At 32.9% G+C, this 21,329-nt stretch overlaps 1 protein-coding gene and 1 non-coding gene across 2 annotated transcripts; both read left to right on the top strand.

Annotated features, from left to right (window-relative positions):
• Positions 1 to 7,094: 7,094 nt before the first annotated feature.
• LOC113713124 (small nucleolar RNA R71) lies at positions 7,095 to 7,201 on the top strand. The gene has a single exon (XR_003453454.2). It is a non-coding gene; the product is annotated as a small nucleolar RNA R71 (small nucleolar RNA).
• A 7,849-nt stretch (positions 7,202 to 15,050) lies between these two features.
• On the top strand, positions 15,051 to 18,515 carry LOC140004532 (indole-3-acetic acid-amido synthetase GH3.17-like). Its single transcript, XM_072067538.1, has 4 exons — positions 15,051 to 15,105; positions 17,053 to 17,346; positions 17,495 to 17,596; positions 17,693 to 18,515. Exons 2-4 carry the CDS (start codon positions 17,054 to 17,056, stop codon positions 18,498 to 18,500), a joined length of 1,203 nt encoding a protein of 400 aa, XP_071923639.1. The 5' UTR covers positions 15,051 to 15,105; position 17,053; the 3' UTR covers positions 18,501 to 18,515.
• The last annotated feature ends 2,814 nt before the right edge of the window (positions 18,516 to 21,329 follow it).

Here is a 21,329-nt window from a genome sequence, read left to right as displayed (position 1 = left end):
TATTAACTGACTCCATGACACCTATTTTTTCTAATTGAACTTCATCCAAAGGATCCATTTGACAAGTTACATGCAAATTGTGGTCAAATAGATCAAGAACGCCCAAGTTAACTGCCAAATAGGTGATGTACGAGTCAAGAATCAATGGCTTGTTTCATTTAGTCAAAATTGTTTTAAATTAAGAGGCCAGCCAACATTCCAAGTTAACTTTGATATTGTTTTGCATACAGCAAATAAAAAAAAATTAGGTTTAGAAAAAGTTCCTGAGTTGTCCTTCCTAGCTGAATAACTGTAACCCAAGAAGCGCTGGACATAACGAGAACTGGGGTCCTTGAGATAGGAACTCTTGGACTGACTAGGATCATAACAATCCCCGTCCATAGACACCTCATTCTATATGTCCATGCGAAAGGAGAAGAATGACTCTACATAATTACATGCACTCTCAGCATACTCCCTAGAATTGGCATACTCGTCGTCAATGAACCCAAAAACCAAGTTAAACTGGGTAATGAAAAAATTAACCTGCTGACCCATAAGCCTAAATCGAATCACATCGAGAGTTGTTATAGAATAACCTGTAGGAAGGACAAACTCAAAAGTGACATAAAACTCTCTGACCAATTCAACAAACACAGGACAGTAAACTGCAGCATAAGGGCGCCACCCTATGGTTGTGAACATCCGCTCAACATCAGCCCGGATGCCCAGAGCAGTCATGGTAAGATTGTTAAGGTACTTGTAAGGGATAATGCGCTGTTCACAACAAGTTGAGTATCATTACTTGTCAACGGCTCTGGTGAAATTCAAATGTCCTCCAAAGTGAGAGGGAGAAGAAATATGGACACCCTTGTTCCTACCTAAGCGTGCTCGTTTACCTAAAGAAGAATGGTGGTGTGAATCGCTGGTGAGGATAGTTGGTTGTAATGTGATGGTCTTGGCCTTAGAGGTTTTGATTTTAGAGGCTAACTTTTTTTTAGCCATCAAGACAGTGAATCAAATAGAGCACCAAACAATGATTATGAAATTGCTACGGACAGACTCCCAACGGACGCCGAACTACTAATTACAACCAAGCAATCTAACCCAAAATAAAGCAATAACGCTTTAAGAAAGTGAACTTTAACAAATAGAAGAACGGAAACATCAACAACCACAATCAATGACAATAAGGAAATAGAATTCACAATGGCACAGTCAATTTTCTAGATGAGCAAAGAAACACAGAAGGTCCAATTCATCCAATCTAATGACGAAATCGATTAAAAAAACCACCACGCACCAAGAATTAACTATGTCAGGACAATTAACACGAGTAGTCAATCCCCCAAGTAGTAACCAAGTAGTCAAGAAAACAACAATAAATTTCTCTTTAAGTTGCCCACGCAAAGTTCAATACCAAGAGCCCGAGAAATAGAAATAGAAATTAACAAGGCAATAGTCAACTGTGGAGACAATTGATGCAGATTTAAACAAGAAAGGAAATAACTACCACACAGATAATGTCCAACTAGTGATAAAGAGAAACGAGAGGACAAGGAATAACTAACTAGTGATGGCCCAGGGGTGAACAGCCAGAAAGTGCAGAACGGCGATGCTGACACTGGTGGACGCGATGACAGATGGAAACGAAGTTGACGTCCAAAGCGTAGGAAAAAGCCAGCGATCAGAGAAAACCACAAGCGACGGCTACAACAAAAAGGGGCCAATGGCGACCACGGGGTCTTGTGGTGAAAGGGATTGCGGCACGAGATGGCGATAGTGATGACGATTGATGACAGTGGCGAAGCGGGAAGGTGGCACGGGACAGGGGCTACGGTGACGGCTGCGGGAAGAGCAAGGGGTCAAGCATGCATCTGGAGAAGAAAGAGAGAAAGAAAAAAGAATATTTTTTTGATTAGTCAGTTTTTTTTTTTTGCAAGAAAGAAAGAAAAAGAAGAAAAGGAAAATTTTTTTTGCCCTCCCTTAGTGGAACAAGACGTGAGCACGTCTTGTAGATCTAGAGTCTTCTAATGGTGAGGTTGAACAATTTCTCATTAGTACATGTTCTCAAGGCATAGGCACATCTTGTCGCTTTGTCATCCGGTGAAATTTTTAAAATTGGAATATGAGTTCTCCATCAATAAGACATGGGCACATTATATTGGTCTATAATCTTCTGATTGTGGAGTTAGTTAATTCCATATTAGCACGTGCCCACAAGACGCGGACACGTCTTGTTAGGGGGACATCTGCTAATCATAAAAAATGCAAATGAAACCTATTAACTATATAAAATCTAGGACAAACATAATAAAAATGGACAATCAACAGAAAAAGAATTGGATTACCTCCCAATGAGCGCCTTTCTTTAACGTCTTTGGTTAGACAGGGTTAAATATTGCTCAAACAGTATATGTGAGATCTTCAAGATGTATTATGTCCACTTTCTCCATTGAAACACCTTCATGATAGGGTTTAACATGATGGCCATTGACCAAAAATTGCTTATCTATCTATAAATTTTGAATTTCCACTGCACCATAGTGAAAAATATTAGTCATAACAAATGGACCAATCCAACGAGAATGCAACTTACCTGGCAAGAGTTTTAAACAAGATTGATAGAGAAGAACTTTTTGCTCAACTACAAAGGATTTTCTTGTCACTTATTAGTAATGAAAAATCCTCGTTTTTCCCTTATAAATGATTGCATTCTCATATGCCTCATTTCTCAACTCCTCCAATTCTTGTAATTGGAGTTTTCTATGCATTTCGACCTCGTCGAAATCGATGTTGCAGTTTTTTATTATCTAATATACTTTGTGCTTTAGTTCAACTGGCAGATGACATGATTTTCCAAATACTAACCTATAGGAAGATATCTCTATAGGAGTCTTGTGGGCGGTCCTATAAGTGCATAATGTATCTTCCAACCAAGAACTCCAATCTTTTCTATCGGGGACTCCAATATAGATTTGATTTCTCGATTCGAAACCTCCGCTTGACCATTCGTTTGGGGATGATACGACGTAGACACCTTATGAGTCACTCCATATTTTCAGAATAGAGCCACCAGCACTTTATTACAGAAGTGTTTTCCTTTATCACTGACCATAGCTTGTGGAACGCTAAAATGAACAAAAATATGCGGTTGAATGAAATTTACAACCACTTTAGAATCATTAGTTTGGGTGGCTTTTGCTTCCACCTATTTTGACACATAGTCTACAGCCAACAATATATAAAGAAAATTATAAGACAAAGGGAAGGGACCCATAAAATTAGTATCCCACACATCAAAAATTTCACAAAAAATCATAGGAATTTGTGGCATCTGATTTTGATAGGATATATTTCCTATCCTTTAGCATCTATCACAGGATTTACAGAATAAATATGCATCATGGAAAATGGTGGGCCAGTAAAAACCATTCTCTAACACTTTGTGAGCCGTGCTTTACGGTTCAAAATGACCTTCACATGTATAAGAGTGAAAAAAATGTTTGAATTGAATTGAACTCACTTTCACTTACGTATTTTCGTAGTACTTGATTTGCACATTGTCTCCATAAGTAGGGTTATCCCACAAATAATATTTAGCATTACTCCTAAACTTTTTTTTTTTTTTTTTGCTTTTGACCAACCTGTAGGCAGTGGTCCACTGACCCTCCCACTGGGCTGGGCCCCATGATGCGATTAACTATTGACTAAATAGTTCACAATATCTGCATATCAAGGGAGAGAAGAGCGAGTAGAAAATAGTTGCTCATCAGGGAAAGTCTCCCTTATTATGAAATCGTCTCGAACAACGGGTAAGCAACTCAAATGGTCCGCAACTAAGTTTTTCGCTCCTTTCTCATCATGAATCTCCAAATCAAATTCTTGTAGAAGTAAAATCTACCTATTAGTCTTAGTTTAACATCTTTCCTGGTCAACAGGTATCGTGGGGCTGCATTGTTAGAACACACAATCACTTTAACTCCTAACAAATAAGAACGGAATTTTTCTAAAGAAAAAATAACTGCTAAAAGCTCCATTTCAATGGTTGTGTAATTCAGTTGAACTCCACACAAAGCCTTGAACGCATAGTAAATTGCATGTATAGCCTTTCTAGTCTTTTAGCCCAGTATAGCCCCTATTGCGCTATCACTTACATCACATATGATCTCAAATTGAAGATTTCAATCCGAAAGTTGTATAACGGGTGAAGAAGTCAACAACTCTTTCAAACGATCAAATGCCTTCTTGCACTTCTCATCAAAATCAAATGTTATATCTTTTTACAGGAGTCTAAACAATGGTGCTCCAATTTTGGAGAAATTCTTGATAAATTTGGGATAAAAACCTACATGTCTCAAGAAAGAACACACTTCCAGCACACTAGTGGGTTATGACAAGGAGGATATGAAATCTATTTTTACCTTATCGACTTCAATACCCTTAGATAACACTACATGATTTAAAACTATCCTATGCTCAACTATAAAGTGACACTTTTTCCAATTAAGTACGAGATTAGTTTCAATACATCTTTTAAGAATTAGAGTCAAATTCTCAAGGTATTCATTGAAACTATCTCTATTGACACTAAAATCATCCATAATGACCTCTATTATTTTCTCAACATATTAAGAGAAAATACTTACCATACACATCTAAAAAGTCGCAGAAGCGTTACACAATCCAAAGAGCATTCTTTTATATGCGAATGTACCGAATAGGAATGTAAAAGTAGTTTTCACCTGATCCTCTAGCGTTATTGCAATCTGAAAATATCTTGAAAAATCATCCAAAAAATAGTAGTAAATACGACAAGCTAATATTTCAACCATTTGATCAATAGGGAAATGATAGTGGTCCTTTTAGTAACGGTATTTAACTTCCGATAGTCGATGTATTACAGCCATCCCGTTAGTTTGTGAATAGGAACCAACTCCCCATCATGATTAACTTCTACTGTAATCTCGACTTTTTTTAGAACTATTTGCATTGGACTCAGCCATGGGCTATCAGAGATAGCATAGATCATTCCCACATCCAGTAATTTGAGTTTTTTTTTTTTACAACTTCCATCATTAAAGGATTTAGTCTCCTCTGTACTTGTCTTACAGGTTTCGTACCTTTTTCAAGCCATATTATGTGCATGCACACCAAGGGACTTATACCTTTAATGTCAGTTATGATCCATCCTATTACCTCTTTATGGTCCTTTAAGATACAAATTAATCTTTCTTTCTGGTTGGGATCTAATTTTGCAAAAATGATGATAGGAAGCGTCTGTTTATCTCCTAGATATGCATATTTCAAGTGCTCTGGTAGAGGTTTCAGTTCCACTTCAGGTGCCTGTATCACAGAAGGTAACAACTTTTGATGAGAATCTGGTATGGAAAGGAGTGCAAGTTCATACCTTGTTTTTGCAGATGCCAACGACTGCAGTGTTCCAATCATACATTCAAGCTCTTCTCCTAATTCTATATTATAAGTTGCCTCCAACTCGAGATGTGTAGTAAGAGCAACCTTTAGTTCATCCCTGCCATCAATCTCAAAAATTTTCTGTACCATAGGGTCAATCACACTCATAGCAAAGATAGTACGAGAGTCAGATGAGTATTTCATAATTTCAAATATATTGAAATGAACCACCTCCTTATCAAATTCCATTGCTAGTGTGCCCTATTTAACATCTATTTTCTTCCCAACCATACTCAAAAAAGGTATCCCTAATATAACCGGTGATGGATTTAGTAAACGTTCATCGTTCATGTCAAGCACATAAAAGTCAGCGAAAAATACAAGTTCATTAATTTGGACCAATACATCTTCAACCAATCCATCGGAGTATGTGTTAGTACGATCGACTAATTGAATTATAATGCTTGTTTCCTTTAAGGGTCCTAGATTTAAGAAGGTATATATGTTTTCCGGTATCACATTAATAGTAACTCTTGAATCTCCACACTTTGGTGAAAGTTTCTTTTGTACTACAGTTGAAACATTTTCTCCCACTACAATTCTTTCATCGCCTCTCAATTTCTTTCGATTGACGCATAAATTCTTTAGAAATTTGGCATACTTGGACACCTGCTTAATTGCATCCAACAGAGGGATGTTTATCTCCACTTTCCGGAATACCTTTAGGATCTCCTTCTCCTTGTCTTGTCTTTTTGACTTCTCTAACTTGCTACGAAAAGATGGTGGGTTAGTGTTAATTTTAATTGAAGGATCCGGAGTTACCTCAAGAATTGTCTTGTTTCTTACTTCTTCCTCTGGCTCCTTTTCAATCTGATCATCGTTCTTGTCCTTCGGAACTATAGGTTTTGACCCCTTCAATTTCCTTCCCACTTCTAAGGGTCATGGCGCTCACGTTTTTAGGATTCACCTCAAGTTAAGAACGTAGTCTCCCTGATCCTTGGAATTCCGGACGGTTTATCATAGAGGTTAGATGATTTACCTGATTTCTTAGATCTTGTATACTTGCATTCGTCCTCTGCTGAAATTGCAAGGTATTTTGCTGAAATTGCGCAATTTTAATAACTAATATCTTGACCATATCCTCTAGGGATGTATCTGTGTTGGATGAGGAGGGTTGAGGTTTTGATGGGTGTTGTGACTGAAACCCTTACTGTCTGTTGGGGCCAAAATTTTGTTTGTTCCCCCCATAGCTAAAATTTGGGTGGTTTCTCCAACCCGAATTATACGTGTTGTAGTAAGGGTCGTATTGCCTACGGGTCGCGGGAACATATCCAACCATATTTACTTGTTCCGTACTATCATCTTGTAGCATTAAACATCCATCAGTGGGATGACTAATATTTTTGTAAATTTCACATGTTTTGACTTGCTGTATATTCCCCATTGCTATCTGACGAACTACAGAAGTTAACTCTGCCAACTACTCTTGCACCAATGAAATGCTTACCTCATTGACACGATGAGTTGGAGTACCCTCTCTTGTGCCAAACTACTGGGAGTTTACAACCATTCCCTTAATAAATTCCCAAGTTTCTCGAGAGGTTTTATTCACTAAAACACCTTTACTTGTAGCGTTAATGATACTCCTATCTCTGTGAAGCAGTCCTTCATAAAAGTACTGGATGAGAAGTTGTTCACTAATTTGATGTTGGGGACAATTGGTATACAATTTCTTGAATCTCTCCCAATATTCATAGAGAGATTCTCCCGAGTTCTGCTTAATTCCGCAGATCTCTTTTTGTAAGCTGGCAGCCCAGGATGTAGGGAAGTTTTTTTTCAAGAAATTTCTTTTCATATCCGTCCATATTGAGATACTCCCTGCTGGCAAGTAATATAGGTAGTCCTTGGCAGTTCCCTTTAATGAAAAAGGGAATACCCGCATTTTGATTTGCTCCTCAATGACATCCGGTGGCTTCATACTTGTGCATACCACAATGAATTCATGTAGGTGTTTGTGAGGTTTTTCACCTGGCAAACCATGAAAATTGGGGAGGAGGTGTATTAGTCCTGATTTCAATTCAAACGTTACATTTTCAGCATAATAAAAAAAAAAAGTAATGCATAAAGGCTGCTGGTTTAAATCCTTAGCAACCAACTCCTTCAAGGTTTGATTGTTATTTGCCATTATAATTTTCTCGTGGTTAGTATCGCTTGAGTACTCACTTGCAGATTCCAATAAATCCACAGCCAAATTAATCCCTGGAGATGCAGTAAATGACTGCTCTTCCTTTCGTATTCGGGTTTTTTTTAGTAGCCTACGCGCTGTCTTCTCAATCTCGCGATCAAAATTAAATCACCTATACGAGAAGAACGAGACATAAACTAGCAAAAATATCAAAAAATAAAATAAAATAAAATAAAATAAGAAAAGAAACAAATATTTTAATGCCAATCTCAGACAATGGTGCAAAAAATTGACAGTTGTCGGGAATTGTGTAATAATAAATACCTACTCTCAAAGATGTAAACGAGTACAATGACAAGTAGGATCGTCTCCACAGGAATTAGGAGAAAAATTTATTTCTTTTCATGTGAAAATTAATCTGGGAGAGTTTGGATAATTGAAAATAAAAATAAACAATCAATACAAATTAAAAATAATTAAATTAAAGTAAATTTAATTTAATTCAAGATAAGCGAGCTCTAACCAAAGAAATAACTCTACGAGTGATTCAAATAACTGATCATTGATGTAAGAATTATTTCAATTATTCGTTAATAAACAGGTTATAGTTGTTATACAAACGATAAACAATCAACTTTTTCGTAGTGTTTCAATAGTCACGGTACGCTCGTTAACTACTTCCCTATCCAAGAGATAACTCTAAGTACGTCCAAAGGATTTAATTTCTTAATTGCATTAAAAATCAGAAAAAAATGTGTTCTAATTAACAAACCCACTACCAGGGTTTATTTAAATTAGATCGTATATCTCTCTAGCATGGTCCCAATCACATTAGTTGTCATTAATTTAAGACAATCAAATAATTACGGATTTAATTGTCCTAATTAACAATAGTTTGTTAGGTTGAATTAAATATCAGATGCCTTTGATATTCAAACAATTAACAACCATAAAAAATTAAACCAGAAAACATACAAATATTAACTAATAAAAGAAATTAATAAAAATAGTTAGATCTCACAGTTGTTAGTGAACCAAGCTCCTTGTTACTCCTCAGCTAGAAAAAAAAAGTTTAGCTATGCATCATCGAAAAAAAATCCACAAGAGTTTCTTGATAGAAATTTCATTTGGTTCTCTCAAAAAGTAGATGGAAAAAAACAAGAAGAAAAAAAGAACCAAGCGATGGCTCTCGAATGCTCCAAAGAGTCACCCCCAATTCGTTTTTTGGCCGACTCCTAATCAAATGGGTCCGTCCCTCTGTTCCTCTTTGTTTCCTACTTAACAACAACTGCTAATAATAAAACATGTTTTCCAAATAGACAAAGGAAACTACTAAAGATTATAATTCAAATTTTTTAATTCAATACTAAAACTAATAATGAAAATTAAAGTCTTCAAAATCTTCATCCAAAAACTGCCCTGAGTTCGATTTTGACTTAGAAATAGGCCATGAATGTGCCACCATCAAATCAATTCTTAGAATGCTGGAAAATTGCTCCTTTTGATCGTGTTTCGCATATTTTCCTACAAGTAGTACCATTAACTGAATATCAGTAGAATCTAACAATTAAAACAATATTTGGTAAGAATAAAGGGAAAATTAATCATAAATTTAATAACAAATTTCAACCTATTATATTCATTTGGCTATTGAATCAATTGGGTGTCAGAACTGTATTGATTTAGATGTGTAATTCGGTATCATATTAGTTGATAGTTGAAAACAAATGGTTGTTAAAAGAAATATTCTCCAAAGTGAAGATTTGTTAGGAAATTGATTTAATTTCTTTTAGGCAGATTTCTTAATTTGTGTGGAAATAACTAGTTTTCTAATTTGTTCTAGTTACTTGAAGTAGTAACCAAGAAATTTCATATTTGTATGAGTTTAGGAATTAGGAGTTATTTTCTATTCCTTGTGAGATTAGGAATTAGCAATTATTTCTTGTTATTATTTGAATGTTGGCCAAGTAATGTAACTTATAAATAGGTGAAGTTGGCATACTACAGGGTAGCACATAAGGGCGATATGTAGTCTTATACATGAAGTGAGAGAGGATTCTTGAGATATGAGAGATCGTATATAAGGGCTAAACTTGGGTTCAAATTATATTCTTGTATAGAGTTTTACTCTCATAACAAAGAACGGATTTCTCTCCATGGATGTACACTCAGTGATGGAGGCAAAGCACGTTAAATCTTGTGTGTCGTTTATTTTTCATACTTATGGTTTATTTGTCATTAAATTGTTGTGTACTTGATATCTCAATAGTCATGTATTCCACACTTGGATCCCAACACAAAATTCAAGGGTAAAAATTCAGAGGTCATACATTTATCTTTTTTAAATGACATATTTCCTCCAATGGGAGAATGCTATTTTCATCCGATGGCATGAGAAGGGTGAACTTATCAAGGCTAGAAATTATGATGGCATAATTGTCTTTTCAGCTACTGACATGAACCAAAGTTCATTTCATGGGTTTGACTATTAGTCATGGGGTTTGATATGCATACTTGGTGAATAAAGGGGCAAAATTATAATTGAGCCTTATTGCATGTGGCTACTCCAATTAACCTAAATTTATCATAACTCACATTAAAAACTGTACAACTTTCTTCTGTAAATCAATATGTTGACGTTAATTGTCAAAAAATATATGAATTCGTTGTGTATGCTCCACCATTAACCAATCATCATAAACTTTTGAGGTTCATCAAATTGTTCGGAACAGAGCAGGAATACAATATTGCTCCGTTAAGTTAGTGGTAGAGCGACAAATCTAGACACAATTGTTGTTTCAGCTAGTTTGATCCAATATTTTGAAAATCGAACCGGACCGGACAGTTCGACCAGTTGAACCGTGAACCGACCATGCCTCCGGTCTGGTTCAATTAAAAACCGAAAGAATCAATTGAACCGGTCAAGACCCGATTGAACCGGTGAAAACCAGGAGGTTCAACCAGTTTTTATTAATTATTTATTTTCTAAAATAAATATATTAGTTTTATTCAAAATTTTTAATACTAAAATGAATAAAAAATTATTAACCTTTGAACCAGGGTCGAACCGGTTGAACCGATTGAACTGTGAACCGAAAGGTTCTCCGGTTCACTCTCCGGTCCGGGTTTAAAATCATTGGTTTGATCTAAACAAGTCCTAACAGGATGCCAAAAAAAGCATGTAGTCTTATTTTTTTTAGTAATAATAATGTTTGAGTACGTGGAGAACAAGATTATCTTATTCCAATCCAGAGCAAGCTAACAATGCATTTATCAGTACAAAAAATGCCCAGAAATTGCACAACAAATTCTTCTCGAAATTCTCCATATGTCATATAAAGCACCTTAAAATCCTCTAGATGTCACATGGAGTGTCTTGTAGTAGTTCTTATAGATTGCTTATTAATGAGAGACTACTGGTAACGAGATTTGTATTTGAACTTCTCTTAGATAATGTGAACAAACCTTACCAATTGAATCCACTCTCATAAAATACTAGTAATACAACAATATGCAAAATTACAATGAATGTTTCTATTCACTGCAACTAATTGTGTCTTGACAATCAAGCCTATCAATCCAATTTCAAATCCACCGCCACCATGTATGAAGCAATTGCCTAGCAATTTCAGAAACTCCCTTCCCCCAGTTGACTACCAAATGAAATTTATACACATGAAATGGAAAGTAAAACATGTGGGAAATTAGGTAAGGGAAGATCTAATAATCTCATAACACAAGGGATTATCTATTTGGGAGAAATATAGTTTTGGTTCTCAATGTTTAACCTATATGTCAAATTAGTCCTCAATATTTTGTCAAAAGCAAATTTAGTCCCCAAAGTTTGTGATTTTAGACAGCTTTAGGACAACTAATGGAAAATCATCATAACTAATGGTCAACATCAAATTAGTGTTAGTCAAAAGTTTTGAATTTTATATTTCTGGTCCCAAATGTTTCACTTTTCGATCATTATGGTCCCATAGGTTTTAAGTAGTTATAACTAAGGCTTTTAAAATAAAATAATATGTGAATTAAATTAAATATATGACAAATTTGTTCCTAAATTTCTATAAAATTTCATGAAAACACATTATATTGATACAACATGATGGTAGCCTAAGTAGTACATCTTTGTTAAATAAATTATAATTGGATGACAATATACCAATAATAAATAAAATATAAAATAGTGGAAGAAAAAGAGAATTCTAGTTTTATAATTTAAGTTTATTATAATTACTGCTGCACAAATTGTTGCATGTCTTGCGTGCGTAGACTTCAAATCCTTGTAGTTAGCCATTGTAATTATAAAAACTAGTGAAGATAAGTATCAATATGAAGTGATCTTAGGAATTCTTTAGAAAACTTTCTTTATTTCTTGTTGTCTTTCTTATAAATTAAAATCCAATGTTCCAATATTGTAGATTTAAAGCATTTATTTTTAATATCTATGTACTTTTTTTGTAAAATATCATAATGTCATTAAAATCTGTACTAATGGTAGAAATTACATCGTTAAACATACACAGATATCAAAGAACAGATCTGAAGAAAGGATACTACAGATCTGAAATACAATAAAAATCAAATTTTAAAAAAATGAGATAAAATAATTGTAACTCCATGGACATCTGTGCATGTTTTCAATCGCTAGATCTGCAGATTAACTACTTCAAGTCCAATTATTATGGTGAGATTTGCCGAATAGATCCAAAAAATTTCAAATTTGATAATCAAAATCTGAAAAAACTCAGATCTAATAGAAGAAAAATTAAAAAAAATACAGTAAAACTCTCACTAGGAATTCTAGGAGAGAAGAAAACTCTCATTAAAAAAATTTAGGAGAGAAAAATACTCTCACTAGACGATTCTAACGAGAGAAGAAACATTCACTAGAAAATTTTAGGAGAGATTTTATTCACACAAATGAAAAAAAATTATAGGGAAGATTCTTCCCATGGGGAAAGATTAAAAAAATTAGATCTCTCTCCCATGGGAGAGTTAGAATGGAGTTTTACTTAAAGAGTTTTCTCTAGAGAGAAGGAAGAAAGAAGGAGAAGAATCCAACCTTATAAAGTTTGATAATCATTTAATGTACTTTGATCTGATCTATGTATTTTGATAATCATTTAATGATTCATATGATGTGTAAAAAATACCAATTTCATTTCAAACTCAAATGTTAACCTATTAAAATGTAGAAAAATCAAATTAATTACAAAAGTATGTATTCAAAGGGAAACTTAATTAAGTTTTTTTAGTTATCATTAAAAATAAAAATAATAAAACCTATTATCAATTAATTATTAATAGTGAGAAACAATAAGACATATATATTTTAACAAATTTTAGACTAACCATGCAAAAGAGAAGAAACATATGGGATACTATTGGCATGAATAAATAAAATAAAAATAAAAAAGAAGAAAAAGAAGTTTAATTAGAATTCCTAATACCCATTTAATTTACATCTCATTTAATATTAAATCCTTAATATCATTGTTTAAAATTTAAGAGAAGATAATAATTCAAAATCAAAATATTGGAGACTAAAAGTGCAAAGTTAAAATTATTGACTAAGGATAATTTGATGTTAACTATTAGTCATCGATCTATTTCCTCTAATTGTCATAAATCTGTCTAAAATCACAAACTTTGGGGACTAAATTTGTTTTGATCAAAACTTTAAAGACTAATTTGATACATGGGACAAATATTGGGGACTAAAATTTCAATTCTCCCTATCTAAATATATAATCTTCAGTCAACATTTGATGAATATGGACTGACGCTGACAACTTCCTGTAGCACTGGTAATTGGTCAACCTTTCGAGTTCAGACAGCTTCACTGTTCTCTAGTCCCTGCATCACTGAAAAGCAGTCGACAAAAATTAGGTTTCAAAGGCTTCGGGTCCGTTTGGATTAGCTGTTTTTGGGATTGTTTTTCAAAAACAGCACTGTAGCATTTCGTTTTTCAAATACAAGTCCGTTTGGATTAGTTGTTTTTGAGGTTGTTTTCAAAAATTATATAAAAAACTTTTACTGTAGATGTTTTATGGATTATTTTTAGATGTATTTTTAAAACATATTTTCGAGTATTTTTATAATTTATAATTTTTATAACAATATACAATTATACAATTATAAATATTTATAAATAAATATATTTATATAAAAATATATAAATGTATTATATTATATATAATACATAATATAAATATATTTATAAATGTATAAATGTATAAATTATAAATGAATATTATATAAATGTATAATTTATAATTTATAATTTTTATATTTTTATATTTATATACATTTATGCATTTATAATACATTTATAAATATTTATAAATAAATATATTTATACTTTTATAAATAAATATATTCATATATTTATATATAAATGTATTATATTATATATAATACATAATATAAATATATTTATAAATGTTTAAATGTATATTACTATAAATATATAAATTATAAATGTATATTATAATTTTTAATTTTTAATTTTTATGTTTTTATATTTATATACATTTATGCATTTATAATACAATTATAAATATTTATAAATAAATATATTTATATATTATTATAAATAAGTAAGTGTATTATATTTATAAATAAATTTATATATTATATATAAATAAATAAGTGTATTATATTTATTTATTTATTATAATTATATTTATAAATAAATATATAAATGTATTATAAGTGTATTATATTATATATAATACATAATATAAATATATTTATAAATTTATAAATGTATATTATTATAAATGTGTATAAATTATAAATGAATATTATATAAATGTATAAATTAAAATATTATAAATATATATTAATATTATGTATTAATGTATTAATGTAATAAATATAAATGTATAAATTTATTAATATTATGTATAAATGTATAATTAATATTATGTATATTAATATAAATGTATAAATGTATTATATTATATATAATACATAATATAAATGTATATTATAAATATACATAAATATATATATATATATATTATGTTTAAATGTACATTTATATAAATGTTCAATATATATAATATATATTATGTATATATTAAATATATATAATATATAACATTTATATAAATGTATAATAACATATTTATAATATATATAATATATAATATTCATAGAAATATATAAAATATATTTTATATAAAATAAAATATTTATAATATGTATAAATAAATATATTTAAATTAATATAATATATATATCCTATACATAATTGAAATATACAAATTGAAATAAACATATTAAATATGTATTTTGAGTTGTTTTTGATATGTTGTTTGGATATGGTGTTTTTGGAGTTGTTTTTGAAATACACATTTACTGTAGCATTTGGATTGTGAAAAACAGTTTTTCAAAAACTGGCCCAAAAACAAGAATCCAAACGGACATTTTCTGCAAACAAGAATGCAAACAAGAATCATTTTCTGCAAAATTTTTGCGGTGGAATCATAGTGCAATCAAGTTTTTTCCAGGTGAGGTATATTTGCGCCGTAGGATTATATGCAATCAAGTTTCTTTTAGGTGATGTATATTCGCTTCATTTATTAATTTCCTCCTGTTGTTTCTGATGTGATTCATATGTTTTCCTTTTTTCCTATGCGATATGCTTACTTGGCCATATATTTACATCTTTGTGAACGGTTTGCATTTGTAGGTCGAAAGTCAACAAGATTCATACAGTCAAGTTGTTAATCCTGTCTAATATGTAATTCTTTTAGTTCTGTTTTTTTCTGAGTTTTGGTTATCATGCTGATAAGTTTGGTGATATTAGTTGCCTTTGGTTGAAGGACGAAGCTCTGGTAAATTGGTAGTCAAAACACTACTCACCTTTTTATCTGGCAAACTCCGTTTACTAGAAAACCCCCAAAATCATAACTTCTGTATTAATTAGGGTAAATTACACTATATCCTCCTGTGGTTCAGTGCTTTTCCATATAAATTTCTTACCATTTCAAAAACTCTACGTAGCTCCATCATAGTTTGGATTAAAACATCAAAATGATCGAATTTACATTCGATAATATAATCTGCTAAAATATAAAAAATACCCCTATGTTAATATGAAATCTACTTGTTAACCAAAGGGATGTTATGTATAGATTTTGAAAACAAAAGGTAGTTATGTGGAAAAACACTAAACCATAAGGGACTAAAATGTCATGCATTTTGTGTTTTCATATTTTGGCCATTTCAGACATTTTAGTTTCTAGATGAGGATAATCTCAACATTTCAGTTGATAGGGATATAAACGAATCTAATCAACTTGAAAACCCTAATGTTCAAGTTTGTTTGATTATTTTAACAAGCTTGAAATTTTGTTCAAATTTGACTTATTTATTTGCCAAACCGAGTTTGAACGAATTTTTTATCGAGTTTGTATGTTATCGAACATAAAAAACTATTCAAATTTGGCTTGACTAGTTGGTTAACCAAACTTGAACGAGCTCTTACCAAGCGAACTCGATTCGAGTATCGAATAGGTTAGTTCATTTTTCAGCCCTATGAGTTGGTTCCCTTATAGAGTACCCTTTTTGTCACTTTGAAACTTTAGTCCCAACATAAGGGTTTATGCATAGCTTTGGAAACTATAGAAGGGTTACATGGAAAAGCATTAAATCATAGGGGGTAAAGTATAATTTGCCCTATTAATTATATTGCAGAATACAACTGGTATCTAGTATATTTTTGCCATATTTTGGAAAATGCATACGAATAAGCTTCCTTTTATGTATAGAAATGTGCTATTCATTTAAATTTTGGATCACCTCTCTAGGGGTATTATTAGCCAAATCAAGCCCAAATGTTAAGGTACTAGAGCTCAAGATCAAAGAAAGTTAATTTGTGGTTATGTCCGAGCTCAAGTTCAATGAATATCACGTGTTCATGCTTGAGTTTGACTCGAGAAAATTATGAGGACGAGCTGAAGCTTGAGATCAAGCTTGCTCAACAAAATATAGATAAAAACTCTATAAGCTAAATAAGGAATATTATATGGAGATCCCACTCAATTCGTATAGCAACTCAAATTACTCGAATTTGATTTGAGTTAGATTTTGACTGAACTCAAGGATGGATATAGATCCATAAGAGCTCGATCGAAGCTATATTCAAGATCATTTGGCGATTTTGGATTGTGAAAGTGATGAACATAGCATAAGGAGACTAAGTAACTCAATGAGTTTTTCTGTTTACATCATTACAAATTTACAATGGTAACATACAGCAAACTAAATAGGCATCTAGGAGAAGGGAATGAGGATGAGAGGATGGATCACCTGGCCAATGGGTTTAAGAGAGCTTAACCATGGCGTAAATCTTTTTCTCAAGACAATGTAGTTGAGCGTGCTTATTCATTAATTAATTTCCCTGTATATTTCCCATCCCCAAACTCAGATTCTGCATTTCTTTTCTTTACCAGAATGCTGCCAACCTTTGATCCAAGAGATACTGAAGCTGGTTCGAGGATTTTGGAGGATATAACCAGCAATGCTGGTCATATACAAGAACAGGTCCTGGAGGAGATTTTAACTAAAAATGCAAGCACCGATTACTTGAAAGGTTTTCTTAGTGGTTACTCTGATAAGGAACTATTCAAGAATAAAGTTCCTGTGGTAGATTATGAAGATATCAAGATTTACATTGATCGAATTGCACTGGATGGAGAGCCATCTCAGATTTTAACTAATGATTCCATTACTGAGCTACTGATCAGGTAAATCAGTTTCTTTGATTTATTGTAAATAGATTAAAGGAAACTCCTAAATGGAGTGGGCGGCAATAGTGCTGAAGAGCGAGTTATTTCTATTCGTTTCCATGAATTTCTTGTTTTTCTTAACTGATAACATCAACTTTGTTGGCAGCTCGGGCACTTCAGGTGGGAAGCAAAAGTGGATTCCAAAAACTGCTGAGGAGGGAGAGCGCAGGGCCTTCTTTTCTTGTCTCCTTGCTACTGTTCTGAATAGGTAAATTCACTAATGCAATGAATTTACAGTTGTTATTTCTTCGGCAGAATTATGAGAGTCAAATAAAAGGTGCTAAATGTATAGCTTTGAACTAAGGTACCTCCACGGATTAAACGATGGGAAAGCGCTGTTCTTTGTCCTTATCAGCCCAGATATCCACACTCCTGGTGGCTTAGTTTTAAGAACAACTACAGCAAGCGAGATAAAGAACAGAAAAGACAGATATCCTCAGGTTATATTGTGTGAAGATACCAATCAGAGCTTGTATAGTCAATTACTTTGTGGCCTTGTCCAGCGAGATGCGATAGCAAGCATTGGTACATTTTTCGCCTCGGGTTTGCTAAGGATAATCAAATTTTTTGAGGAACATTGGCAAGAAATGTCTTCCAACATAAGAACTGGACAAATGAGTGATTGGATCACTGACCCTAAATGCAAAAGGGCTGTCTCCTTGATTTTGAGCAAACAAATGCCAGATTTGGCTGATTCAATTGATCTTGTATGCCAAGAAAAATCTTGGGAAGGAATAATTAAGAAGATCTGGCCAAGGACCAAGTATGTCCAGGCCATAATTACTGGGTCCATGGCACAGTACATTCCCGCGCTTGAATTCTATACAGGCAGGTTACCTATAGTTTCAACAGTCTATGTTTCTTCAGAGGCATGTTTTGGGATAAATTTGAAACCATTATGCAGTCCTTATGATGTCTCATATACTTTTATACCAAACATGGCTTACTATGAGTTCATACCAATTGGCAATCATCAAGATCCAAACTGTACCAATAGCAAGGATGCTCGCTTGAAAGATCACATTGTGGATCTTGCTAATGTTAAGATTGGCCAACATTACGAACTTCTTGTCACAACCTGTACAGGTAAGATCTATAGACTTTTGACCTAAAAAAAGTTCTCTATACTTTTGATTGATCCAATTGCATATGGTATACTGTAGACGTGAACTATAATTCTGTTAGTCTGTCCCATGAAGAAGTACTCTGCAGACACAAAATTCCCTCTTGAACTGTTTGCATCTTATCACCAGAAGGTGTCTTCCGATTTCCATCTGAATCTATTTATCATGTTCTAAAATGGAAGTATCTCCATTTGTTTCTGCTTAACAATTGCCTTGAATATGTAATGTGCAAGAGTTGTTCTGATGTTCAAATTTGTCAGATATAGGTACTGCATTCTGGTTTTTCGTACATCTATTATCCTGATAAACATAAACAATGATGATTAGGGAATTTAGAAGCTCAAACGCTCTAATATCTAGAATATTGATAGAGGCGTGTACTTTCAGGTTTATACAGGTACTGTCGCGCCACATTTTTCGTGATGAAAAAATATAAGTATAAAAATAGGTATTTACAAAATATGTAATCTTATTTTAAAATAAATGAAAAAGGACCTAGAATGGGACTTTAAAGAATGCGACAATTTGGGTCCAAAATTTAGTCTAAAAGGGTTTTTAAGAAAAAATAGGAGTCGCCACTTGGTATGGAATTTTGGTGTACCAAGTCACCCAAAAAATAAAGTAAAATAAAATAAAATAAAACCCTTTTTGACAACTCCAGGTCTTTGAAAACAAGAGAAAATGGATTCGGGAGTCACGGTTGAAGAAAGGGAAGGCAAAGGTTCGATTAACTCAAACCTAAGGCACCCTTTCAACCTAGTCTAAACTAGTTGCGAGATTTAGTCAAAATTTTCCTAATCTAACCCTTAATTTATCACATTTGGATGTTTCCTACATGAATGCAAATCTAAATATAAAAAAAATATCGAAAGGGGCAACATGTTCATTCAAGGGTTTAATTGAACCAATCGCATTAATTGCGAAGGCCAAAATGATTCCTTGAAAGTGTCACGAGTATGTGAATGATGAAATTAAAATAAAAGAAAAGAAATTAAATTATATACATATATAAGTGATCAAAGAAAAAGGGAATGCAACATAAAGGGTATGGGAGGCAAAAACTCGTGACATAATTTTCTTATACAGGGATTAATGGGGTATTTAAACTAAAAAGTTATAATCACCCATTTCCCATATTTGAAAAATAATTCTCCTAATATGCACAAACAAATGAGCTAACTTATTATACAATATCCTAAATGAAATGCAATTCTAAATGACACGATTAACACATATAGAGGATAGGGGATAATATAATAGGAAATATCATGCAAATGGGAAAAGATCCTAAAAATGAAAATATGCGTGAAAATGTAATGAATATCACACAAAAATGAATCTAACGCACGAACGATCTAAGGGTCTAGCGTTGGACTAACCCATTTCTAAAAATCCTTACTAGCGTTGGACTAGCAAGTAAACGGAGGGAGAAACCACAACTAGCGTTGGACTAGTGTGGTGACGTCATGCATTTTTAATACATAATAAGACAAGTAGACATAAATTAAAACAAATAAACACATAAGAGCACGTAGCACGTAACACATAAGCATAATATCTAGATGCAAAAATCCTAAGGAAAGCAAGTAAGGCACGTAACACATAAGCCACATAAGCACACAACCTATCTATTACATCGGGGAGCGCCTAACTACAATCTAAAAGGGGAAATAAAATAAAACAAATCTAATTATCCTATCTATTACATTTTTGAGGTATTTAAATGCCTCTCAAATAATTATAAAATTAACTAAAAAAGTATAAGAAAATTTAAATGATCATTCAAATCAAATAAACAAAGCATATAAAAATATATAAACATATAGGAGCACGTAAGAGCACATAAGAGCACGTAATTGACATTGAAATAATAATAATGAGGTACCTCCCTTTTGAAGTGGTGACTAAATGGAGTCAAATTGTCCTATTTATACTCACAATGAACAAAAGAATCATGGCACCAATTTAATTTAAAAAAAAACAATAATAATAAAAGTACTAAGCTCACGCTAATATGTCAAACATAAAGAAATTTAAAATATCTAAAAATTACAAGTTGAATATGTTCAAAAGTAACATAATTAGTTATTGAAGAAAAGAAACAATCATAATAAAGAGAGCCAAAATTTGTCAAGGACTGAATTACAAAAATTGAAAACTTTTGGGGGACAAAAATTATATTTTCCAAAGTTCAGGGGTCCAAATTAAATGAAAGATAAAATTCAGGGACCAAAGTGAAATTAATTTAAGGACCGAGTTGAAAGGAATTTAAAATGTTCTGGGCCGCAGTGAAAGTACTTGAAAGTACAGGGACTGAAGTGCAAGTTCGTTTCTGATTTGGGCAAGAAGAGGGCATCGGGCCTCCCTTTTTATTTTACTTGGGCCAAACCTACCTAAGCCCAACTGAAAACCCAAGCTAAAACACACAGGCCAGCCCGTCTTTTATCACTCAAACCCAACCAAAATATATGGACTCAAAACTCTTAGCCCAACAGAAACCCAAAAGAAAATAAACCAAAACCCATTTTCAAAACCCAACCAAAACTAACTCTTGGCCCAACCGAAATAAAACATTAGCCCAAATCCTTTTTTTTTTCTTTCTTTCTTTTCTTTTCTTTCTTCTTCCTCACCTTCTTCTTTCTCTCGTTTCTTCTTTCTTCTTCGGCCAGCCGAAGCTTCAGCTTCAGCTGGCGGCCGCCGGCGTCGCTACCGCCGCCACCGCCTCCGGCGGCGGTCGCCGGCGACTTCTCCGGTCACCAAAAATTCTCAAAATACAGCTCCCCACTCCATTTTTCGCGTAGATTCCATTTCCGGTAT

The sequence above is a fragment of the Coffea arabica genome, chromosome 10e, assembly GCF_036785885.1.
Source record: "Coffea arabica cultivar ET-39 chromosome 10e, Coffea Arabica ET-39 HiFi, whole genome shotgun sequence".
Classification (NCBI taxonomy): domain Eukaryota; kingdom Viridiplantae; phylum Streptophyta; class Magnoliopsida; order Gentianales; family Rubiaceae; genus Coffea; species Coffea arabica.
Note: the sequence above shows the minus strand (reverse complement) of the source record. Positions and strands in the feature narration are given on the sequence as shown.